The sequence below is a fragment of the Lontra canadensis genome, unplaced genomic scaffold (assembly GCF_010015895.1).
Source record: "Lontra canadensis isolate GAN:19392208 unplaced genomic scaffold, GSC_riverotter_1.0 scaffold12, whole genome shotgun sequence".
Classification (NCBI taxonomy): Eukaryota; Metazoa; Chordata; class Mammalia; order Carnivora; family Mustelidae; genus Lontra; species Lontra canadensis.
The window spans coordinates 27,891,128-27,918,072 of record NW_022631006.1 but is presented as its reverse complement, the minus strand read 5'-3'; the positions used below and the strand labels follow the sequence as shown (position 1 = coordinate 27,918,072).

Genomic DNA, 26,945 nt, shown 5'->3' with positions numbered 1-26,945 from the left:
CACTATACATATGTGTATCATATAGTATATGTACATATTATGTGTGTGAATGTATCTCAGAATATATATACATGCATATAAATATAACATTTAGTTTTCTATTCACTTCCATTTTTTGTCTTTGATTTTACCAGTATCTTATTATTTTGGTACCACCACCTGGCATATGGCTTAATATCTAGTTATTTTTGGGACACATGGGTGGCTCAGTTGGTTAGGACACTGCCTTTGGCTCAGGTCATGATCCCAGGGTCCTGGGTTCAAGTCCTGCATGGGGCTCCTTGCTCAGCTGGGAGCCTGTTTCTCTCTCTGCCTGCCACTCTGCCTGCTTGAGGACTCTCTCTCTCTCTAACAAATAAATAAATAAAATCCTTAAAAAAATCTAGTTATTTTCAATTTGCAAATATCATTTTGCTTTAAGTTTGCCTTCTATAATTAACACTTTTATTTTGCTACTGATAGCCGATATTATTTTTTTATGTATATAAGGTATATAGATATATAAGTATATTAAATTATATTTACATGTATATAATTATCTATTAATACAGATATATTAATGTGCTTATATTACAATATAATTATATACATGTATAATTTTATTTCTGAACTTTGAGAGTAAGTTATAAGCATAGTGTTCTTTTAACCCTAGCTACCTTGGTGAGTATTTCCCCCAAAAATATAATTTTCAAATTTGTAATTTTTAATTTTCAATTTCCAATGTATTTGAGTTCAACAATGTAATTTTTTCTTAATTTCTTCTCAGCATAAGAGTATTCATTGTTTTTGCACCACACCCAGTGCTCCATTCAATCTGTGCCCTCTCTAATACCCAACACCTGGTTACCCCAAACTCCACCCCTGCCCCTTCAAGACCCTCAGGCTATTTTTCAAAGTCCATAGTCTCTCATGGTCCACCTCCCCTTCCAATTTCCCTCAACTCCATTCTCCTCTCCATCTCCCCATGTCCTCCATGTTATTTGTTCTGCTCCACAAATAAGTGAAACCATATGATAATTGACTCTCTCTGCTTGACTTATTTCACTCAGCATAATCTCTTCCAGTCCCATCCATGTTGCTACAAAAGTTGGGTATTCATCCTTTCTGATGGAGGCATAATACTCCATAGTGTATATGGACTACAACTTCCTTATCCATTCATCCATTGAAGGGCATCTTGGTTCTTTCCACTGTTGGGTGACCGTGGCCATTGCTGCAATAAACATTGGGGTACAGATGGCCCTTCTTTTCACTACTGTATCTTTGGGGTAAATACCCAGTAGTGCAATGGCAGGGTCATAGGGAAGGTCTATTTTTAATTTCTTGAGGACTCTCCACACTGTTCTCCAAAGTGGCTGCGCCAACTTGCATTACAACTTGCATTACACCAACAGTGTAAGAACTTGCATTCCCACCAACAGTGTAAGAGGGTTCCCCTTTCTCCACATCCTCTCGAACATATGTTGTTTCCCGTCTTGCTAATTTTGGCCATTCTAAGTGGTGTAAGGTGGTATCTCAATGTGGTTTTAATTTGAATCTCCCTGATGGCTAGTGATGATGAACATTTTTTCATGTGTCTGATAGCCATTTGTATGTCTTCATGGGAGAAGTGTATGTTCATATCTTCTGCCCATTTTTTGATATGATTATCTGTTTTGTGTGTGTTGAGTTTGAGGAGTTCTTCATAGATCCTGGATATCAACCTTTTGTCTGTACTGTCATTTGCAAATATCTTCTCCTATTCCGTGGGTTGCTTCTTTGTTTTCTTGACTGTTTCCTTTGCTGTGCAGAAGCTTTTGAACTTGATGAAGTCCCAAATGTTTATTTTGGCTTTTGTTTCCTTTGCCTTTGGAGACATATCTTGAAAGAAGTTTCTGTGGCTGATATCGAAGAGGTTACTGCCTATGTTCTCCTCTAGGATTCTGATGGATCCTGTCTCACGTTGAGGTCTTTTATCCATTTTGAGTTTATCTTTGTGTACGGTGTAAGAGAATGATCGAGTTTCATTCTTCTACATATAGCTGCCCAGTTTTCCCAGCACCATTTATTGAAGAGACTGTCTTTTTTCCACTGTATATTTTCCCCTGTTTTGTCAAAGATTATTTGACCATAGAGTTGAGGGTCCATATCTGGGCTCTCTACTCTGTTCCACTGGTCTATGTGTCTGTTTTTATGCCAGTACCATGCTGTCTTGGTGATCACAGCTTTGCAGTAAAGCTTGAAATCAGGTAACGTGATGCTCCCAGTTTTGTTTTTCTTTTTCAACATTTCCTTAGCAATTCAGGGTCTCTTCTGGTTCCATACAAATTTTTGGATTATTTTCTCCAGCTCTTTGAAAAATACCAGTGGAATTTGAATCAGAATGACATTAAAAGTACAGATTGCTCTAGGCAGTATAGACATTTTAACAATGTTTATTCTTCTGATCCAAGAGAATGGAATGGTGTTCCATTTTTTTGTGTCTTCTTCAATTTCTTTCATGAGTGTTCTATAGTTCCTCGAGTACAGATCCTTTACCTCTTTGGTTAGGTTTATTCCCAGGTATCTTATGGTTCTTGGTGCTATAGTCAATGGAATCGATGTAATTTTAAATTTTCAAATTTCAAATTTATTATTATTATTTTTTTTTGCCTATTATGTGAACAATGCTGTCTGGCAGCATATCACACAATCCTAGCAAGACATCATTAGCCTGGGACTAAAGTATTCATGTCAGATAAGTGCTACCGTATGCTTCACCAGGATATTCTCATAATTGTTATTCTAGTTTCTTAGATTATTTATTTTCTTCTCATTTTTTATCATTTTTTCATTAATTTTTTAATTATTTATTTATTTTATTATTATTATTATTATTTTATATTATTTTTATTTATTTTCAGCGTAACAGTTTCATTGTTTTTGTGCCACACCCAGTGCTCCATGCAATCTGTGCCCTCTCCAATACCCACCACCCGGTTCCCCCAACCTCCCACCCCCCCACCTCTTCAAACCCTTCAGATTGTTTTTCAGAGTCCATAGTTTCTCATTGTTCACCTCCCCTTCAATTTCCCCCAACTCCCTTCTCCTAACTCCCCATGTCCTCCATGCTCTTTGTTATGCTCCACAAATAAGTGAAACCATATGATAATTGACTCTCTCTGCTTGACTTATTTCACTCAGCATAATCTCTTCCAGTCCCGTCCATGTTGCTACAAAAGTTGGGTATTCATCCTTTCTGATAGAGGCATAATACTCCATAGTGTATATGGACCACATCTTATGTATCCATTCGTCCGCTGAAGGGCATCTTGGTTCTTTCCACAGTTTGGTGACCGTGGCCATTGCTGCTATAAACATTGGGGTACAGATGGCCCTTCTTTTCACTACATCTGTATCTTTGGGGTAAATACCCAGTAGTGCAATTGCAGGGTCACAGGGAAGTTCTATTTTTAATTTCTTGAGGAATCTCCACACTGTTCTCCAAAGAGGCTGCACCAACTTGCATTCCCACCAACAGTGTAAGAGCATTCTTAAAATATCTATACTGATTAGAGCAATCTATACTTTTAATGCCATTCCAATCAAAATTCCACCGGTATTCTTCAAAGAGCTAGAGCAAATAATCCAAAAATTTGTATGGAACCAGAAGAGACCCCAAATCCCTAAGGAGATGTTGAAAAACAAAAATAAAACTGGGGGCATCACGTTACCTGGTTTCAAGCTTTACTACAAAGCTGTGATCACCAAGACAGCATAGTACTGGCATAAAAACAGACACATAGACCAGTGGAACAGAGTAGAGAGCCTAGATATGGACCCTCATCTCTATGGTCAGTTAATCTTCGACAAAACAGGAAAAAATATACAGTGGAATAAAGACAGTCTCTTCAATAAATGGTGCTGGGAAAACTGGGCAGCTATATGTAGAAGAATGAAACTCAATCATTCTCTTACACGGTACACAAAGATAAACTCGAAATGGATGAAAGACCTCAACGTGAGACAGGAATCCATCAGAATCCTAGAGGAGAATATAGGCAGTAATCTCTTTGATATCAGCCACAGAAACTTCTTTCAAGATATGTCTCCAAAGGCAAAGGAAACAAAAGCCAAAATAAACTTTTGGGACTTCATCAAGTTCAAAAGTTTCTGCACAGCAAAGGAAAGAGTCAAGAAAACAAAGAGGCAACCCACGGAATGGGAGAAGATATTTGCAAATGACAGTACAGACAAAAGATTGATATCCAGGATTTATAAAGAACTCCTCAAACTCAACACACACAAAACAGATCATTATATCAAAAAATGGGCAGAAGATATGAACATACACTTCTCCCATGAAGACATACAAATGGCTATCAGACACATGAAAAAATGTTCATCATCACTAGCCATCAGGGAGATTCAAATTAAAACCACATTGAGATATCACCTTACACCACTTAGAATGGACAAAATTAGCAAGACAGGAAACAATATAATGTTGGAGAGGATGTGGAGAAAAGGGAACCCTCTTACACTGTTGGTGGGAATGTAAGTTTTCTTCTCTTTTTTGTCTCATTTCTGGTTTTGACCTCAATTAAGGAGACTATAGTCTCAATAGTTTGCTGTCAGCTTGTCAGAAATATATGATTTTGGGGGTGAGCCCAAATAAATAATAAATGATCCTGTGTGGCTCAGTGGGTTAAAGCCTCTGCCTTCGGCTCAGGTCATGATTCCAGGGTCCTGGGACAGAGCCTCGTTTTGGGCTCTCTGCTCATTGAGGAGCCTACTTCCCCCCCTCTCTGTCTCTGCCTGCCTCTCTACCTACTTGTTATCTCTGTCAAATAAATAAATATTTTTAAAAAACAAATGATTTATTTGTTTTCAAAGATTAAGCTATACCAACATTTTATATGAATTAATTCCTTATTCTCTGCTGATGAGGTTTGACTCTATAATTAATTCAAAGTACAAACACTAAAAAACTGCTCCTTACCTCTCCCATCTAACTGTTGGATGCTAACAGAAAGAGGGATTGAACCACATTTGAATTTCATGGAAGTTATCTGATCACATCTTCCCTTGGGTAGGAAGTGACATGCATCTGTGTTTATATCTGAGGTCATTGCAAATGATTTATATGTAGATACCTCTAGGTTTTGTGGTTTCTTTTTTTTTTTTTAAGATTTCACTTATTTATTTATTTGAGAAAGAGGGAGCATGGCATGAGTAGGGAGGGAAGAAGGCAGAGGGCGAAGCAGACCCCCCCACTGAGCAGGAAGCTAGACATGGGACTCTATTCCAGGATGGATTCCAGAACCCATTCCAGAACCTGGGATTGTGACCTGAGCCAAAGGCAGATCTTAATCAACTGAGCCACCCACGTGCCCCTGTGTTGTGGCTTCTTAAAAGGTTTGAATACCTTCACATTTGGTAATCCCACTAGAATAACAGTGACTTGCCAATAAAGGATTTTTTTTAAAAGATTCATTTCCCAAACTTACTCATTGCCAAGGTATAGGTACATGGGTTAGAATCCATCAATCTGATACCTCTGTGGGAGTTTTATTTGAAAATGAGTCTTATAAATAAGAAGGCTGGAAATAGTCATTCATTTTGCTGGTACCAGCAGCAACAAAATTTATTTAATATGATTATTTTGCAATCAACATTTAAAAAAAATAATGGTCTCACAGCCACCTGAAGACAAGAGAAGAGAACAAGCCACCAGCTTTAAAAATCTCTCTAATCTCTATAGTGGGTAGAACTCTGTCTTTTCAAGCTGTTATTGATTCTAAAAGACAAAACCATCACAAAACACTTTTTGTGAGTATTATCCTCTTACCAGACAGAATTCCCTATTAGAATCACTCATTGAGTATTCCCAAAGCTTATTGGACACTACCTAATATTAACAGAAACTATATTAGGATGTCCCTACCTTGATACATCTTAGCGATCTGTTCCTTCTTAAAGAACTATGAATTCAGAACTCCTGGCCATCTAGATATTTTCCCATCTGAACACACTCCCTATAACTGCTTCTGGACTGGTAGGCAAAGGAGATGTTGCAAACATAATACAGTCAATACATTTGCCTGTTAAGCTCACACAAAATAGCAAATGTTAACTGAGTTTGTTAAAATCAGCAGTGAAAGGCACAATCTCAGGTTTGGGAAAACGTGTCATAGGTTATGGATAATAAGACAGGAAGAAAATTTCACTTAGAGTTATGAAAATTAAGTGAGATGATTTAGGTTCTGGATAATAAGCCAGAAAGAAAATTTCACTCAGAGGTATGAAAATTAAGTGAGATGATTAACGTGAAGTTCCTAAAAATCTAATCTGGCAAATAGCAGAACCCCAATAAATGACTGCATTTATTGTCACAAGATTTTTCTGCCAAGCACTATGCTAGGTCCTAAGAGGACAATAAATAAATTTTAAAAGTTCATAATCTTGGGAGACAGAAATATATAAAAATAACTACATCACTATTAAAAAGGCAAGTAGATACCATGAGGGTACACAGAAGAGAAGCTTTAATTCCAACCTGGCCTGTTAGGAAAAGATCTACTGAGAATCTGTTACTTGATACAGGCATTAATGACAAATAGAAGTGAGAATGTCAAGTGGATTCATATATGCAGATGCATTTATTTCTTCTTAATACAGAGCTAAATTTCCTGACATCATCCTTTCTAGAAGCCTTTGCAAAAAGAGTGCACCTGCATCTAAATTAAACTATTAAAACATATAGCCAACTCTCAATAACCCATGTTAATTTAAGAAAATCTCAGCATTTCCTATCCAAACAGGTAGCTGCATGTGGGGTTTTGTTTTGGTGCGGTTGCTTCAGTTCTACCAGCTCCAATAAAGAAACTGCTACCATTGCTGATCTTAGAGCATTTCTTAGGACGCTGGAAAGAATAAAGAAGAGCTTAGAAAATATAAGAATGTGCTAGACAAGAAATACAGACCTTTCCTGAACTACTCTTAGAACCTGCATAAACACCAGAAATGAGATCACTTGAGATCAGCTGTATTCCAGTGACCTCACCCATAATTATCTCTACTTCTCTAAGCATGGGCTCCCTTTTTTGTGTGTGGGATCTGCTCAACAGCCCTGTCCATTCCTCTCACTAATGGGAAGAGCAAAAATTCATTACTCAATTTCTCTTCATTATATATTGGGCTAGGAAACAAAAGAAATGGGGCTCTGGTAAGACCGGCTAGGTAAAAGTAAGGAAAAGAAATTAGACATTACCATTTATCTAAAGAGGGAAAAAAATGGATAAGAGGGCACATAATATTTATAGTTGGGTGGGCTTGGTGGGAGGCAGAAAGGGAGACTTACTGGGAGTGGAGAAGTTCTAGTAAGGAAAGGGATTGAGGAATCCTGAACACTGATAAGTGTTAGTTCCTTCTTCAGAAACTATGAATTCAGAAATAAAATGTTAGTTCCTACATTTAAAAACAATACACTAGAGAACACATACAAGATTATCTTAGAGATCCTGAGGTATGGTTCCAGATGACTAAAATAAGCAAATATTACAATAAAGAGAGTCACAAGAATTTTGTTTCCCAGTACATATAAAAGCTATGTTTATATACTACAGACTATTCAGTGTGCAACAGAATTATGTCTAAACCTTAGTTTAAAAAAAACACTGCTAAAAAATAATAACCATTATCTGAGCTTTCAGCAAGTTTTAATATTTGTGCTGGTGGACGGTCCTGCCTGCATGTTGATGGCTGCTGACTGATCAAGGTGGTAGTTGCTGAAGGCTGGGGTGGCTGTAGCAATTTCTTAAAATAATACAATAGTGAAGTTTGCTACATCAACTGACTCTTTCATTACCAAATTCTCCATAGCATGCAATTCTGTTTGATAGCATTTTACCCATAATAAGACTTCTTTCAAAATTGGAGTCCATTCTTCCCAACTCTGCTGCTTTGTCAACTAAGTTTATGTAATATTATAAATCCTTTGTTGTCATTTCCATAACCTTCACAGTAGGTTATGTAGATCTTTATCAGGAATACACAGTAGGTAAAGTAGATCTTTACCAGGAGTGGATCCTTATCTAAAGAAACCACTTTCTTTGCTCATCTAAAAGAAGCAACTCCTCACCTGCTAATGTTTTATTAAGATTGCAGCAATTCAGTCACTTTTTTAGGCCCCACTTATAATTCTATTTCTCTTGCGATTTGTATAATATCTACAGTTACTTCCCCCACTGAAATCTTGAACCCCTCAAAGTCATCCATGAGTGTTGGAATTGACTTCTTCCAAATACATGTTCATGTTGCTCTTTTGACCTCTTCCCATGAATCACAGATATTATTAATGGGATAAAAATGGTGAATACTTTCCAAAAGGTTTTCAATTGACTTTGCCCAGATCCAACAGAGGAATCAATATCTACAGTAGCTATAGCCTTATACAGTATATTTCTTAAATATTAAAACTTGACACAGAAGGGAGGAGGGTAGCAGATGGGTAACCGGGTAGTGGGTATTAAGTAGGGCACATGCATTGTTGAGGACTGGGTGTTATATGCTACTAGTGAATTGCTGAACACTACATCAAAAACTAATGATATACTATATGCTGGCTAACTGAACATGATAATAAGAAAAGACTTTAAAATTGAAATTACTCCTTATCTGTGAGCTGCAGAATGCATGTTGTATTACCAGGCATGAAAACAACATCAATCTCATTGGATATTCCACCAGAGATCTTGGGTGACCCAGTGCATTTTTAATGAATGTAATATATTGAAAGGAATGTGCCTTTCTGAGAAGTTGGTCTCCACATGGACTTAAAATATTCAGTAAACAATGCTGTAAGCAGATGTGCTGTCTTCGGGCTTTGCTGTTATATTTACAGAGCAAAAGTAGAGTAGATTTAGCATAATTCTCAAGGGTCCTAGGATTTTCAGAATGATAACTGAGCCTTGGCTTCAAATTAAATTCACCAACTACATTAGCCATTGACAGAAAAGTACGCCTGTCCTTTGAAGTTTTGAAGCCAGGCACTGACTTTTCCTTTCCGACTATGAAAGTCCTAGATGGTATCTTTCCATATAAGGCTGTTTCATCTACATTAAGAATCTACTGTTTAGTGTAGCCACCTTCATTAATTATCTTAGTTCGATTTTCTAGTTAAATGTGCTACAGCTTCTACAATAGCACTTGATGCTTCGCCTTCTACTTTTATGTTATAGAGAGAGCGTCTTCCCTAAACCTCATGAGCCTGCCTCTGCTAGCTTCAGATATTTTTGCTGCAGCTTCCCCATCTCTCTAAGCCTTAAGGCCTTGCTGTGGATTAGGCTTTGACTTGAGGGACTACTGAGGCTAGTAGTCTCTTTGGATCTTCTCTCCAAACCACTAGAACTCTCCATATGGGCAAGGAGGTGGTTTCACTTCTTACTATCTATGCGTTCTTGGGAGTAGAACCTTTAATTTCTTTCATAAGCTTTTCTTTTGCATTCATAACTTGGTAAATTATTTGGCACAAGAGGCCTAGCTTTTGGCCTGTTTCTAATATGCCTTCCTCACTAAGCTTAATCATTTCTAGCTTTTAATTTAAGATGATAGATGTGTGACTCTTTTTTTTTTTTTCAAATGACTACTTAAAGGCCATTGTAGGGCTATTAACTGGCCTAATATCAACATTGTTTTGTCTCAGGTAATAGGGACCCCTAAGTAGAGAGATAGAGATGGGGGAATAGTCAGTTGGTGGCAGTCAGAACACAAACACTTATCAATTAATTTTGCCATCTTAAATGGGTATAGAACGCCAGAAAAATTACAATAGAGGTGACAAAGATCAATGATCTCAGGTCACCATAATAAATATAATGAAAAATTTTATTGAAAAAATTACAAAAATGTGAGGTTCCTGAATGTCTCAGTCAGTTATGTGTCTGCTTTCAGCTCAGGTCATGATCCCAGAGTCCTGGAATCAAGCCCTGCATAAGTCTCTCTGTTCAGTGGGGATTCTGCTTCTCCCTATCCCTCTGCCCGCCACTCAACCTATTTGTGCTCTCTCTGTCAAATAAATGAACAAAATCTTGAGGAAAAAAAAAAGACTGAAGCTACAGTCTTTAAAAAGATTACCAAAATGCAACAGAGACAAAAAGTAAGCAATTGCTGTTGGGAAACTGGTTACAGTATACTTCCTCAATGCAGTGTTGCCACAAACCTTCAATTTGTAAAATACACAGTAATTCCAAAGTACAATAAACAAGGTATACATGTATAAATGAGTTTAGAGACTTATATTTAGGGATCTAACTAGAGAAATGTGACCAAGATCTAAGGTAATAGACTTATGATTGAAAGTGAAAACAATAAAGCAATGGTTCTCAACCAGAGACAATTCTGTCCCCCATGGGACATTTGGCAATCTCTGGAGACATTTTGGTAGCCACAGTGAAGAGGAGTTGCAGGTAACTAGCAAGTAGAGACTAGGGATAGTATTAAGTACCTTACAATGTAAAAGACAGCCCCTGTAACCAAGAATTATTCAGCCCCAAATGCTAAAGGTGTGAGAAATCCTGGTGTGTAAGAATATAATAGAGTAAGGCAAAAAAAATGGGTACACTGAGTTGTTTTAGGTGGAATCTTAATTAAAATACTAGCTAGGGTTTCACAATCACATTATATCAGAGAGAAAAAATTTGTATTTTAAAGAAGTGGATTATATACTTCGACATCGGCCACAGCAACTTCTTTCAAGATATGCCTACAAAGGCAAAGGAAGCAAAAGCAAAAATGAATCTTTGGGACTTCATTAAGATCAAAAGCTTCTGCACAGCAGAGGAAACAGTCAACAAAGAGGCAACTCATGGAATGGGAGGAGATATTCACAAATGACACTACAGACAAACGGCTGATATCCAAGATATAAAGAACTCCTCAAACTCAACACACAAAAAATGAATAATCATGTCAAAAAATGGGCAGAAGACATAAACAGACACTTCTCCAAAGAAGACAAACAAGTGTCTAACAGACACATGAAAAAATGTTCATCATCATTAGCCATCAGGGAGAATCAAATCAAACCCACACTGAGATACCACCTTACACCAATTAGAATCGCCAAATTTGGGGAGCCTGGGTAGTTCAGTAGGTTACGCCTCTGCCTTTGGCTTAGCTCATGAGCTTGGGGTCCTGGGATCGAGCGCTGCTTCCCCCTCTCTGCCTGCCTCTCTGCCTACTTGTGATCTCTATCTCTGTCAAATAAATAAATAAAATCTTAAAAAAGAATGGCCAGAATTAACAAGACAGTAAATAACGTGTTGGAGAGGATGTGGAGAAAGGGGAATCCTCTTACACTGTTGGTGGGAACGCAAGTTGGTGCAGCCACTTTGGAAAACAGTGTGGAGATTCCTTAAGAAATTAAAAATAGAGCTACCCTATGACTCTGCAATTGCACTACTGAATATTTACCCCAAAGATACTGATGTAGTGAAAAGAAGGGCCATCTGCACCCCAATGTTCAGAGCAGCAATGGCCACAGTCACCAAACTGTGGATAGAGAACCAAGATGCCCTTCGACAGACGAATGGATAAAAAAAACATATGGTCTGTATATACTATGGAGTATTATGCCTCCATCAGAAAGGATGAATACCCAACTTTTTATCAACATGGACGGGGCTAGAAGAGATTATGCTGAGTGAAATAAGTCAGGCAGAGAGAGTCAATTATCATATGGTTTCACTTACTTGTGGAGCATAAAGAATAACACAGAGGACATGGGGAGATGGAGCGGAGAAATGAGTTGGGGGAAATTGGAGGGGGAGATGAAAGATGAGAGACTGTGGGCTCTGAGAAACAAACTGAGGGTTTTGGAGGGGAGGGGGATGTGGGTTGGGTGAACCTCGTAGTGGGTATTATGGAGGGCACGTATTGCATGGAGCACAGGGTGTGGTGCATAAGAAAATGAATGCTGGAACACTGAAAATAAATAAAATAAAATAAAATAAAATGGAAAAAATTTAAAAAATAAAGTAGTGGATTATAAAGAGCATTTTTTAATGATTTTGAGTTGCCACAGATACTTGTTTTGAAGTGCACATGCTAGTTGGCAGAACCAAGACTCTTCAGAAGGGAAGTGACTGTGCACAGCCACACTTGAAGTGGATCCTCTATGAGAGCCAGTTAGGGTAAGGGAGTATAGACAGGTAATATGGGACACATACAAAAAAAGTGTCAACCAAAATATCTGTGTTAATTGTTATTATATTTTATTTATATATATATATATATATTTATTTATTTTATTTTATGATAATTCTATATGTAAATATTTCTAATTACACTTAATGTCTACAAAGTAAGATTATACTATGCAAAGTGCATTGTAACTTGCTTTTTTAAATGATGAAATAAGACCACTCCCTTTGCTGGATCTTTCTCCTTCACTTACTGGGTAGAACTGAAATGGAACTTTTGGTCTTCATGGCACATGACAGATACGTGGCTATTTGTAAACCCCTACATTGCACAACCATCATGAACAGGAAGGTGTATGTTCTGCTGGTAGTCACCTCATGATTCTTAGGTCTTCATTTAGGGCTTCAGATACTCTGTTGTGAATTTGCCTTTCTGTTTTCCCAATGTGGTGGACAGCATTTCCTGTGATCTCCCTCTGGTTACTAAGCTTACCTGCATAGATACCTACAGATTGTCATTGTTGCCAGCAATGGGATGATCTCTCTGAGCCGGTTCATGATTTTGCTTATCTCCTACAGTCTGTTCCTCATAACCACTAAGAGTCACTCTTCTACCAGAAATCCAAAGCTCATTCCACTTTGATCACATCACAGTGGTAATTCTTTCTTGGCCCATGTATCTTCACCTGTCTCTGTCCCTTCAGCAACCACTCTGTGGATAAGTTCCTTGCTGTATTTTACACAACTGTTACCCCATCTTGAACCTAATTATCTACACTGTGAAACAAAGAAATGAAGACAGCCATGAAGAAATTCTGTCATGATGTTGTGAGTTCAAGAGAGAATAGTTAGATTAAAATTTAATTTTTAAAGGAAACTTTAGATCTTTTAAAAACTGTTATTGATATGATACAGAGTATATAAGACTTAAAAAAGTCAGACCTTCAAGGATATTTTGAATCTGGTACCAACAACAACAAAATAAATTAATGGCTTTAGATATTTTATATGATTCCAACTAATTATAAAAATTGTCCATTAAAAATTCACTTGTAGGGATGCCTGGGTGGCTCAGTCTGTTAAGTGTCTGCCTTTGGCTCAGGTCATGATCCTCAGGTCCTGAGGTCGAGTCCCACATCTGGCTCCCTGCTCAGCGGGGAACCTGCTTCTCTCTCTGTCTGCTGCTCCCCCTGCTTGTGCTTGCTCACTTTCTCTCTCTCTATGACAAATAAGTCAATAAAACCTTAAAAAAACCCACCTGTATTTAAGATATATCAAATATATGCTTCATTTGGGTATTAGAATAGCATTGGTTGAAAGGGAAAATAAAGCAAATCTCCAGAAAGTCTACGACATTTTTCTGTATAGTCAGAATGATTTGGCACTTACTGTGCACCCAAGGTTGGTTCTCTGTCTCCTCAATAATTTTAATGTCTGAGTAAGCACTTACACGTGGTGCTTCCTGAGAAAACAGTAACTATGTGTTTCAGTATCTATGAATATACTGCCACAGTACACTCATTTTTCTTGTGCCTCCAAAATGAGTTTTCATAGATACTTTAAAGGCTCCTAATATCATTAAAATTTATTTTCATCTTCTCACTCCAAAATTTCTCAGTTTCAGAATCTATGTCCCTGACTCAAAAAAAAAAAAAGGGTTACCAAATTCAGGATACACCCATGGTTTTCTTAAGAGTAAACTGAATTTATAATATGATATTAAATAATAAATTACATTTTGCATGTTACCATTCTCCAGGAAACTAATGTAAAACATTTGGATATCATCACATCACTACTAATTCCCATTGATAAGACACAGTTCAGTGGAGTTTCTGTAGCTGTGAATTTGAATAGATTCATTCACAACTTGTCATTAGTCCTCTCTGTAAAACATGCGTTGACACATGATATTAAAAAAAAAAAAAAAAGCGGCTTTAAGAAGTTTTGTTTGTTTGTTTGAGAGAGAGAGAGAGAAAGAGGAGGGCAGGGGAAGGGCAGATGGGGAGAGAGAATTCTGAAGCAGACTTCCCACTAAGTGCAAAGTCCGAGACAGGGCTTGCTCTCAGGATCCTGAGATCATGACCAGACCTTAAATCAAAGGTGCTTAACTGAGCCACCCAGGTATCCCAAGAAGCTGTGTTTTATCTTTTCAACAAGTCTAATGTAGACACAAGTAGAGTCTTGACAACAAAAGAAGATCAACAGGTATCTTTAGACATTTTTCTCCAATTTACATATCATATAACCACAATCACAAAAACCAGAATTTAATGATTACAAAAAAACTTGAAATCATGAGGAAGAAATTTAAGGTAGTGGCAGCAAATGTGGTTACAGAGACAAAGGAAATAGGAAAATAACCCTGTCTATTCACTCAATGAAAACTAATAATGTGAATAACACAATAACCAAATGTTTTATTTAACTTTAATGATGTCAAGTTGAGAACAAGACAATGTTTATAATAGGTAAGTCTATTATACAATGGTCAAACTGTCTCAAAATATATTTATGATAAATTCCAAATTTCTCAGAGATTATTTCCTTATGTTCTATTGTGGAGTGGAGCCATGAGGCCCTGTGCAGTGTGGCAGTCACTGGTGTCACCTGCCAACACCAGCTCCTTCACCTGCAGGTTTGTGCCCTTGCCTGGCCTGCCGGTGCTGCTCCCACAGCAGCTTCAGCACCACAAGAACAGTGTGTAAAGTAGCTGTGCTAGGACTTTCGGAGCAATAGGGCAGCCCCTTTCACCTCTCCTTAAGAACATCCCCTTGGTAAACCTCCTGAATGTCTACAATGTTGCTCATGTACCACAGATCAGATCAAAGCCACATTGAGACCAAAGCAACTATGAAAGGCTACCTTGAACCTAAGCAGTTGCCAGACTGCCTGAAACATTGTGATGTGGTAGTTATTCCAGTAGGAGTCTTGAGAAAACCAGGCATGACACAGGATATCTGTTACAGACCAATGCCACAGTTGTGGCTACCCTGACTACTGCCTGTGCCCAGCATTGCCCTGAGGCCATGATCTGTACCACTTCAAATCTGATTAACTCCACCATCCCAATCACAACAGCATTTTCAAGAAACATGGAACATACAACCCCAATAAAATCTTTGGGGTGACAATCCTGGGCATTGTCAGAACCAACACTAATTATAGAACTGAAGGGTTTTGGATCCAATTCCAGTCAGTGTTCCTATCACTGGTGGCCATGCTAAGAAACCATCATCCCCCAACCACTCTAAAAATGGACCTTCCCCAGGACCAGCTGACAGCTGTCATTGGGAGGATCCCAGGAGGCCAGCACCAAGGTAGTAAAGGCCACAGATGCAGCAGGCTCTACCACACCGTCTGTGGCGTATGCTGGAGCCCAATATGTCTTCTCCCTTGTGGATGTAATGAATGGAAAGGAAGGAGTTGTCAAATGGTTATTAAGTCCCAAGAAATGGAGTGTCCCTATTTCTCCACACCATTACTGCTGGGGGAAAAGGGCATCAAAAAGAATCTAGGCATCAGTACCATTTTCCTTTCCCTGAGAAGATGAAAGCCAAAGTCATCTCTGAGCTGAAGGTGTCCATCAAAAAAGGAGAAGAGTTCATGAAGAACATGAAATGAAAATGCAGTTAGTGAGTAGTCTATTTCCCTAACTTATTAAGGCATCATGTCACTGTAAAGACATATCAGACCCCTTTATGTTTTAATTGTGTTAATGATAAGTATTGTATTAATGTTGCTGTCCCTTCCAAATCACAGGTCTATCTGTTGATGGATCAATAAAAGTAGGCTTTATCTTTTTTTTTTTAAGATTTTATTTATTTATTTGACAGACAGAAATCACAAGTAGGCAGAGAGGCAGGCAGGGGGGCAGGGGGTGAAGCATGCTCCCCGCTGAGCAGAGAGCCCAAGGCGGGGCTCCATCCCAGAACCCTGGGATCATGACCTGAGCCAAAGGCAGAGGCTTTAACCCACTGAGCCACCCAGGCGCCCTGGCTTTATCTTCTTCAAAATGAAACAAAACAAAACATACATGCACACACACACACACAAATGTAGACATTATTTGCCGATGTGTTCAATGGAGCTGGAAAGAGTCCCTTGCTCAAAATCTTCACTCAGTATAGCTTGTCACAGGACCTGAAATTCCACTATATTTTTTCATTCTTTTAGTGATAAAACCATTTGCTTTTAATAAATTCATTATTTAAACATACAAAAATACAAATGGTAACATATTTGCTTGTTTTCAGTCATGCATATCATATCATGAATGAGTTTAATTATTCTCTTCTATGACAATCAGCTGAGGTCAAACCCTTGTAGAAATGGTGGCCTGATGGGGGTAGATACTAAGAACAGACAGGGAAAAGGTAGAGAAAGACAGGAAAAATGGCCTAGGAACCACAAAGATTTTATGTATTTTCTAACTTTTTTAGACAAGCTTTGCTCATACTGTAATGAATTGAAGAGCACTGGCCAAGAGGTGAGAACAACTTTGAAGTTCTATTTGTGTAACAGGAAAATGAGTCTAACTCTAAGAAACTGCACGTGAAGATCTGGGGTCCTAGCAAGAATCCCAGATTCGGCACATTCACATTAAAATGTACTGATTACAGCTGACCCTTGAACAACATGGCTTTGAACTGCCTGGGCCCACCTATATGCCAATTTCTTTTGAAAAATACAGTACGCTACTATAAATACATGTTCTCTTCCTTATGGCATTTTCTTGTGTTTAGCTTACTTTATTGTAAGAATATAGTATATAATGCACAAGACATACAAGATACATGTTAATCAACATTTTATGTTATTGGTAAGGCTTCCAGTCAACACTAGGCTACAAGCTGTTAGGTTTTGGAAGACTCAAAGTTATACATGGATTTTTGGCTATGCAAGGGGTTAGCACCCTTAATCCCTGCTTTGTTTAAGGGTCAACAATATTACATTGTCTCTACTCCACACAAAGACTTTGCAAATGTTGATAGAAGCTCAATTCATAACCAACATCTGTAAAAACATAAATGGATAAGCAAACTGTGACATATCCACATGTTGAGCAATAAAAAGGAATAAAATAGGATTTGAAAATCATCTTCCAAGAGAAACAGCAATAAAACTTATTTGTGGAGCATAACAAATAGCATGGAGGACATGGAGAGTTAGGAGAAGGCAGTTAGGGGAAATTGGAAGGGGAGGTGAACAATGAGAGACTATGGACTCTGAAAAACAATCTGAAGGGTTTGTCAATAGAGAAAATAGAGAGAGAGAGAGAGAGAGAGAAGAAGAAGAAGAAGAAAAAGAAGAAGAAGAGAAAAAGAGAAACCAACATACACCTTACACTTTTCACAAAATTTAACCCAAAAGGATCATAGACCTTTTATGAAGTGAAAAATATAATCTCTTAGAAGATAACATAGGAAAAACACAGGAAAAAGTCTAGATGACCTTGTGTGTGGCAGTGACTTTTAAAATACACCACCAAAGGCACAATCCATGAAAGAAATAACTGACAAGCTGTACTGCGTGGAAATTTAGAATATTTTCTCTGCAAGTGACAATGCCAAGAGAATGAGAAGAAAAGCCACACTGGGAAAAATTATTTACAAGAGACCTATCTGATAAAGTGTTGCTATCCAGTATACTCAAAGATCTCTTAAAACTCAACAACAAAGAAACAACCTGATTTAAAAAAAATCATCAAGACACCTGATTAAAAACCTCACTAAAGAATATAGGGGTGCCTGGGTGGCTCAGTCAGTTAAGCATGTGCCTTTGGCTCAGGATATGATCCCAGGGTCCTGGGATCGAGCCCCATATCGGTACCCTGTTCAGCAGGGAGCCTTCTTCTCCCTCTCCAGCTGCCCTGTGCTTGTGTTCCCTCTCTTGCTATCTCTTTGTCATAAATAAATAAAATCTTAAAATATATATATATATACAGATGACAAATAAGTATGTGAAAAGATGTTCAGCATCATGTATCATCAAAGAATTAAAAATTAAAACAAGATCCACTATAAACTTATTGGGATTACTAAATTTAAAATATTGATAACATCAAATGCTGGCAAGGATATGGGACAACAGGGACTCCAATCCTGGTGGGAATCCAAAATGGTACATCTACTTTGGAAGACAATTTGGCAGTTGCTTACAAAACTAAATAAACACCTAACATTCAGTCCACCAACTGTGCTGCTTAGCATTTACCCAAATCCATTGGAACAAAAACCTCCATACTGAAGATCTTCAGAAGGTGAATGGATAAATAGACCATGGTATGTCCAGACAATGAAATATTATTCAGTGCTAAAAGGAAATAAGCTATCCAGCTACAAAAAGAAATGTAAGAAACTGAAATGCATATTACTAAGGGAAAAAACCCAATGTATGTTGTATTATTCCAACTATATGCCATTCTGGAAAAGGTCAAACTATGCAATCCATAAAATTAGTAGTTGCCAGGGATTGCACTATTGGGTATTTACCTCAAATATACAGATGTAGTGAAAAGAAGGGCCATCTGTACCCCAATGATTATAGCAGCAATGGTCACAGTTGCCAAACTGTGGAAACAACCAAGCTACCCTTCAACAGACGAGTGGATAAAGAAGATGTGGTCCTTATATACTATGGAGTATTACACCTCCAACAGAAAGGATGAATACCCAACTTTTGTATCAACATGGACGGGACTAGAAGAGATTATGCTAAGTGAAATAAGTCAAGCAGAAAGAGTCAATTATCATATGGTTTTGCTTATTTGTGGAGCAAAGGAATAACACAGAGGACATGGGGAGATGCAGCGGAGAAGTGAGTTGGGGAAAATTGGAGGGGGGGACGAAAGATGAGAGACTGTGGACTCTGAGAAACAAACTGAGGGTTTTGGAGGGGAGGTGAGTGAGGGGTTGGGTAAGCCTGGTAGTGGGTATTATGGAGGATATATATTGCCTGGAGCACTGGGTGTGGTACATAAACAATGAATTCTGGAACACTGAAGAAAAAAATTAGTAGTTGCCAGGGATTAAGAAAGAGGGGAAAGTAAATAGGCAGAGCACATATGATTTCAGGACAGTGAAACTATTCTGTATGATACAACAATGGTGAATACATGTTGTTATATATTTGTCATAACCTATACTATATACAACATCAAAAGTGAGCCCTGATATAAACAATGGATTTTGAGTGATAGTGATATGTCAGTGTGGGTTCACTGATTGGAAAGATATATCACTGTGGTATCAAATGTTGACCATGAGGGAAGTTGTGCATATGGGGGGCGCTCAGGAGGTATATGAAAACTCTTTGTATGTTCCACTAAATTTTGCTGTAAATCTAAAACTATTCTAAAAAAAAAAGCTATTTTAAAAAAAGCAAAAAACTAAAAGGACAGAAGAAAAATATAGAAAATGATATATCATATGAACACAGATCAAAAGAAATCATCAGAGGCCATTTTAATATCAAAGTACATTTCAGAGCAAAGAATAATACCAGGAATAAGAATGTCATTTCATGGGGTGCTTGGGTGGCTCAGTTGGTTCAGTGTCTCCTGTAGGCTCAGGTGGAGATCCCAGAATCCTGGGATTGAGGCTACTTACCCCTGCCACCCAGGCCCCCTGCTCAGCAGGGAATCTGTTTCTCCCTCTCTCCTTTTGTCCCTCCCCCACTTAGGCTCTTGCATGTATTCTCTTTCTCAAATAAACAAAATCTTTTTTAAAAAAAGTCATTTCCTATTGAGAAAGAAATCAATTAATCAAGAAGTAGTAACAATTTAATTATTTATGTCCCTGATAACAGAATTTAAAGCAAAAACTGAAAGAGTTGCAAGGAGAAATAATTTTTAAAAATATAATCAGTAAATTGGAGGGGGAGGTCATACAGAGGATGTGACCACCAGTTTACCCATAAGCTAGACCGGGACAATTGGAGGTTTCTCACCACCTATCCTGTCCTTGGAATGTGCATTCTACTTGCCTACCCTGCTCCCAGAAGCTGCCTGAAGAATACAGCCTTTAGAGAGTGATATGGTGTTGACACTGTCTGGACAGTATACATGGCTGAACCTACTTAAGGCCTCTAAATTAACTAAAAGATTTGGCCAGTGGGTACAGAGATCTACTCAACTCGCAGCCACCCATGATGGTGGTTATAGAACACACTGGTCAAGATATGACTTCCCTTGCAACTAGCACTAAAACCTTAACTGAATTTGATGACATAAATCTATTAGAGAATAAGATTGCAGAAGACATCTTCTTGGTACTTATATGTTAAATGATAAAAATTTAAAACTTCATTAATGTTTAATGCATAGCTGCTTTATATGTGATTTTTCTTATCTCCTTGTGCTGATTTCTAGAATATGGAAAGGTTATTCCCAAGAGATGTCCAACAGAAATTATTTTCATAATTCTTGTCCTACCCAGAATACAGAATAGGAAAATTTCACCCAAGGGATTCTTCTAGTGATGAATATATGTCAGGCTGAGGGAAAGTGCTCTACAGATACTGTCTCCACCCAACTATGGATGTCATCTCAAGCATACATCAGAAGATAAGAGGAAAAAGCAATCTAGTCTTAGAAAAAATTCGTGTTTGGTAAGCTATTTCGTGTTCCCTGTGACTCTCTTCTTTAATTTTTAAAATATCTATACATATCTGTATTGCCCATGCCCACCCATGGCAATTTGAGTGTGGTTTGTTTAACTTCTGACCTTTAAAGAGGGTAATACAGGGGTGCCTGGGTAGCTCAGTGGGTTAAGCCTCTGCCTTCGACTCAGGTCATGATCTCAGGGTCCTGGGATCAAGTCCCACATCGGGATCTCTGCTCGGCAGGGAGCCTGCTTCCTCCTCTCTCTTTCTGCTTGCCTCTATGCCTACTTGTGATTTCTGTCTGTCAAATAAATAAATAAATTCTTTAAAAAAATAAAGAGGGTAATACAGTTTTTCTCCTCCCATCCTATTCCTATGGGAGCTTCTATGGTTCCTTTAACAAAAGTGTACAGACCACCATCATGCAACCCCACAGAGATTTCTCAGGTCTCCTTTAGATCTCTGTTCTTTGATGGCTACTGGATATTAGCAACTTCCAGCTATCTTGGCTCAAGTGGATCTTGCCATTTAAGAGGATTAAGTTTTTCATATCGGTTAGAGTATTATATGCTAAGATAACTTTTAACATAGAGATAGAAGTAAAAACAGTTATATATCCAGTGAGAAATGACATAATTCAGTTACTAGAGAAGTAAGATAAAACTACAATCTGAAAGAAAAGGAAGGCATCTTAAACTAGAAGAAGGAACTTGGACTTTCTCCCTGTGCACCTCACCCAGTGTGTATCTCAGGCAATTCATTATTTGAGTCCAAGTTTCTCTCGTAAAAACATAAATGTTGAGAATCTCAGTTTTAGGATGATTATTGTTTAAAAAATCTTAGTGGATGAACATTGAGTCTAGAAGACCATGAAAAATGTGTTGCCATATTTAATACTCCTAAAAAAGTAGCTCAATTTGTCTCCTTTCCCTGATTTCTCAATTTTACTAATCCCAAGATTATCATTACTTCCTTTGTGAAAATTCTCAAGTTAAAGTTAAGAATTTCAAAGGTGCTTTAATAAAATGTGCTACTGCCTCATGTATGGTTTCTTAAAATGTGAATAACCCCTCTCAGACAAAAGCAGAAGTGAAAAGTAAAAAAGATACAAAGCTACTGAAAGCAGACAGCAGGTCTGAACTTCTTTTGCATCTGTATAACCTGCTAAGAGTGTGCTTGTTAATTTAGAAAAAATGTTAATTTGAATCTCCCTGATGGCTAGTGATGATGAACATGTTTTCATGTGTCTGATAGCCATTTGTATGATTTCATTGGAGAAGTGTCTCTTCATATCAGAACAGTGTGGAGATTCCTCAAGAAATTAAAAATAGAACTTCCCTATGAACCTGCAATTGCACTACTGGGTATTTACCCCAAAGATACAGTAGTGAAAAGAAGGGCCACCTGTACCCCAATGTTTATAGCAGCAATGGCCACGGTCGCCAAACTATGGAAAGAACCAAGATGCCCTTCAACGGAAGAATGGATAAGGAAGATGTGGTCCATACACACTATGGAGTATTATGCCTCTATCAGAAAGGATGAATACCCAACTTTTGTAGCAACATGGATGGGACTAGAAGAGATTATGCTGAGTGAAATAAGTCAAGCAGAGAGAGAGTCAATTATCATATGGTTTCACTTATTTGTGGAGCATAACAAATCGCATGGAGGAGAAGGGGAGTTAGAGAGGAGAAGGGAGTTGAGGGAAATTGGAAGGGGAGGTGAACCATGAGAGACTATGGACTCTGAAAAACAATCTGAGGGGTTTGAAGGGGAGGGGGTGGGAGGTTGGGGGAACCAGGTGGTGGGTATTACGGAGGGCACAGATTGCATGGAACACTGGATATGGTGCAAAAACAATGAATACTGTTACGCTGAAAAGAAATTAAAAATTAGAAAAAAAGAAAAAATGTTGAGGTAGTTTTTTTTTTTTAAAGGTGGTACCATACGGTAACTAACATAAAAAATAAAAAAAGGTGGTACCATGTATTTTATTGACATAAAGTCACTGGCTATTCACTAAGATTGTCCAGTAAACTCTGGACATTGTACTGCTTTAAGTTGTACTTTAATGAACAAAAAAGGGAAAAAAAAAAACTAGTATTAATCATGCACTGACTACCCCAAAATTTTAAGTGCTTTCTGTATATTTTCTGACTCTTCATCATAACATGTCTATTATTAGACTGAGTGCTTTCTTTTCACAGATGGGGGAAATGGAAATAAAAATAGGTTTAGTTCAAGGTCACAAGGTCAACAAGTATTACAGTTAGATTTCAGATCAGATCAGACTGATTAAAAAGTCCATGGTCACTCTACTAATTGTCCTAATTACTGGATAAATATTAGCATGTTTATAATTAATGCACCAATATTATGGAATTTTAACTTCAAAACTCATTAAAAAACAGTAGGATTTTTTTATTGGTAAATTGTTCCCTAGCAATGTACATATTGCTATTAGCTATCTTCTATATCATTTATTACAACACACAAAGAATTAGTTATTGACAACTAATCCCAGAAAGGGATTTGTCTTTTGAAAAATTAAGTGTCCACATGAAGTTGAAATTGTTCAAGTTTCTCAGGGGACATAAATATATTAGGTGTACTATCAGGATACTTTCTTTAGAAATCAAATCCCTACTATGGAAGATATATTTATTTATAAGTTATGAGAATACTAACACATTTCCCCTTTTCCCCAGCAAATGAGTGCTTTGCCTAATTCTTTAGGAATATCTTCTTCATTTCTATCCTATGCTTCTGAGTTCTCAGCACAAGGAAAGGGGAAATTAGTGCTTATGATGAGGTAATGGTTTTCACTACTCACCTGCTCTCTTTGGCACCACCCTTAAGATTTCAAGGGTAAAAAAGGAAGAGACACATTAAAAAGTGGAAAAAAAAAAAGGAAAGGGAAAGAAATAGTAAAAGGAGAAGAAAAACATAAAATTATCTTTTTATCAACCAATGAGAAAAGGACTCAGTGTACTTAAGGATGAATATAAACAATGTCATTATTATACTTACATAGTATTTGTACAAAATAAGAAATTATAAATATTTATTGGGGTGCCTGGGTGGCTTGGTGGGTTAAAGCCTCTGCCTTCGGCTCAGGTCATGATCCCAGGATCCTGGGATCGAACCCTGCATTGGGCTCTCTGCTTAGCGGGGAGTCTGCTTCCCTCTCTCTCTGTCTCTGCCTGCCTCTTTGCCTGCTTGTGATCTCTGTCTGTCAAATAAATAAATAAATAAAATATTTTAAAAAAGAAATTATAAATATTTACATATTATATTTAGAGGTATATAACTGATGATCTCTGAAATTTTATCTTTGTGCTCACTTAGCACTAACAGTCAAAGATGTACTTTACTTCCATAAGTCTACAATTTATTTACATCCTAGAAATGACATAAAGATATTTCAAACTTGTAATGGCATTATTTGCAAACCTAGGGATTTCCTAGCATCCATGAATATATAGCTGACCATTGAAAAATGGAGTCAAAAATTTGTGTACAACTTTTGAATCCAAAATTTAACAACTAATAGCCTACTGCTGACCAAAAAGCACTACTGACAACAAAATATTTTGCATATGTATTATATATTGAATTACCACAATGAAGCTAGAAAAAGGAAAACATTATTTAAAAAGTCATAAGAAAAAATATATTTACAGTACTGTACCTACTGAAAAAAATCAGCATATAAAAAAAACCCCGCACAGTTCACCTGGGTTGTTCATAACACCTGTGTTGTTCAAAAGTCAACTGTAAATGAACACAAATATCTTATATTGATAAATTTGAATATTTATTATATTTTGGTTATATATTTGCTATCATTCAGATTTCACGTTAGACTCTGAGTCGGAGTTATCTTCCTCTTTGGTTAATCTCTTTCTCAGACAACTCTCCAAATTTTTTTCTAATACATTTAGTTCACTAAATGCATTTCATTTCATTGTGATCTTAATAATAAATTATGTGCCTGATTTTGCATTTGAATTATCATGCCAAGATAGTATAAGGCTTTCTATTACTTCTCTCCAACAGATTGTTCCAACACATATTTTATAGTAATAAAATAGTTTTATGATATTTTATAAAAGAGGTTCAACTGAGGTTTGAAGGAATCATTATGCATAATACAATGAAACTGTAATTTCGTACCACGTCAATTGCACTGGATTTGATACCTGCTCAGTATAATTTTCTTAAATAGATGACTTAAATTTTAGTTATTTTGTGTAATGGTTATTGGTAGTATCCCACTCAGATGCTTTTTACTGGAGTGGTGGACTGAAGCTAATTTCCAGATGACACCACAACTTCTTTTTATTATTATTATTATTTTTTAGCATTTTCTTTAGCTGTACTGCTTTCCTCACTCACCTCTTACAAGAGCACCCTCTCAATAAATCATTTACATGAAAATCCCATCTCTAACTTTGCTTTTTGGAAAGCCAGTCTTAGACATTTAGCTTCTTTTAAAAGGCATAATGGCATGAATATTTTGCCAAGATTTGTCTTCCCAGTTATATTTTCACTTTCAGATATAAATGCTCATTTTCAATGAAACAATTTTCAATGAAATTGAATTTCAACTGAATTCTAAAAATTAAGTACCCTTTCCAGTGCCACTAACTGACAATCTATCCTTCTCTCTAGGTTATTTTAGAGGACACACTGAAAAAATGGATAAAGGAAATGTGTCTATAGTGTCAGAATTTGTGCTTCTGGGACTTTGCCACTCACAGAATATGCAGGTCTTATTCTTAATAATATTTTTTATACTTTACCTGATTATTATATCTGGAAATATTGTCATTATGATCCTAATCATCACTGATCCCCATCTTCATTGCCCCATGTACTTCTTGTTGGCCAACCTGTCCTTTGTTGATATGTGGCTTTCTTCAGTCACCACTCCAAAGATGATCACAGACTTTCTTAGGGAGAACAAGACTATTTCCTTTGGAGGTTGTATGTGCCAGATCCTCTATGTACATTTTGTTGGAGGGGGTGAGATGGTGCTATTAGTGGTAATGGCCTATGACCGCTTTGTAGCCATCTGCAAGCCACTGCACTATTCAACCATTATGAGCCTGCAAAAATGCACTGGGCTGGTGGTGACTTCCTGGACCATTGGCTTTGTGCATGCCATGAGTCAAATGGCTGTGATTGTGCAGTTGCCCTTCTGTGGCCCCAGGGAAATTGACAGCTTCTTCTGTGACATACCCCTGGTAATCAAGCTTGCCTGCATAGATTCCTACAATTTGGGAATATTAATGAACACTGACAGTGGGGTTCTGGCCATGACTTGCTTTATTCTGTTGTTGATATCCTATACCTATATTCTTCTTACTATCCGCCAAAGCTCTAAAGCTGGTGCATCTAAGGCACTATCTACCTGTACTGCCCACATCACAGTGGTGGTGCTTTTCTTTGGGCCTTGCATCTTCATCTACGTGTGGCCACTCAGCATCACCTGGGTGGACAAATTTCTTGCTGTGTTTTACTCTGTTATTACACCTCTCCTAAACCCAGCTATTTATACCCTGAGAAATAAAAAGATAAAAGATGCCATGAAAAGATTCAGACACTACTACATGGATTCCAAGGGAAATATTTAATGCCCAGAAAACTTACTGTAAGCACTTCAAATTGATAATACATTGACCTTGTAAAATAGGTTGAAAATCTAGGAATGTAGTTTATTTCTATATGTTATGGCTGTCTCCAAAAGCAGGAATAGGGTAAATATAATTTAAAAAATCACATTTATTTACTCAACCAGTAGAACACCACCAAAATATATTCCTAAAACCCAAACATTAGTGATCCTTCTTTCTGAGGGAATTATCTAATCAGCCTTCCTGTGCCTTTAACTATGTTAAATGAGAACCTAAAATTCATTGCACAAAGCCATCCACCCATCCTGATGGATAGTGTATCTTAATAAACTTTCTCCTAACTTCATTTGAGAAGTATTCCTCTGACATTGACTTCTTCCCTCAAAACTTCACCTAACCTCTTGTCAAGAGGCAACTGAATTATTTTTTAACTTAACTTCCTACTCATATACTAATAGGAAGGAGTGGAAGAAAAAAATAGAGATAATGGAATGAAAGTGGAAAATATGTAGGGAATAGGAATGGAGGGTATTCTGTG

General features: G+C 37.4%; 1 protein-coding gene and 2 pseudogenes across 1 annotated transcript; all 3 read left to right on the top strand.

Annotated features, from left to right (window-relative positions):
• The first annotated feature begins 9,031 nt into the window (after positions 1–9,031).
• LOC116867449 lies at positions 9,032–13,013 on the top strand (annotated as a pseudogene).
• Positions 13,014–13,534: 521 nt separating this feature from the next.
• On the top strand, positions 13,535–15,785 carry LOC116867448 (annotated as a pseudogene).
• A 9,683-nt stretch (positions 15,786–25,468) lies between these two features.
• LOC116867521 (olfactory receptor 4K14-like) lies at positions 25,469–26,407 on the top strand. Its single transcript, XM_032857144.1, has one exon. It carries the CDS (start codon positions 25,469–25,471, stop codon positions 26,405–26,407), a length of 939 nt encoding a protein of 312 aa, XP_032713035.1.
• Positions 26,408–26,945: the final 538 nt, after the last annotated feature.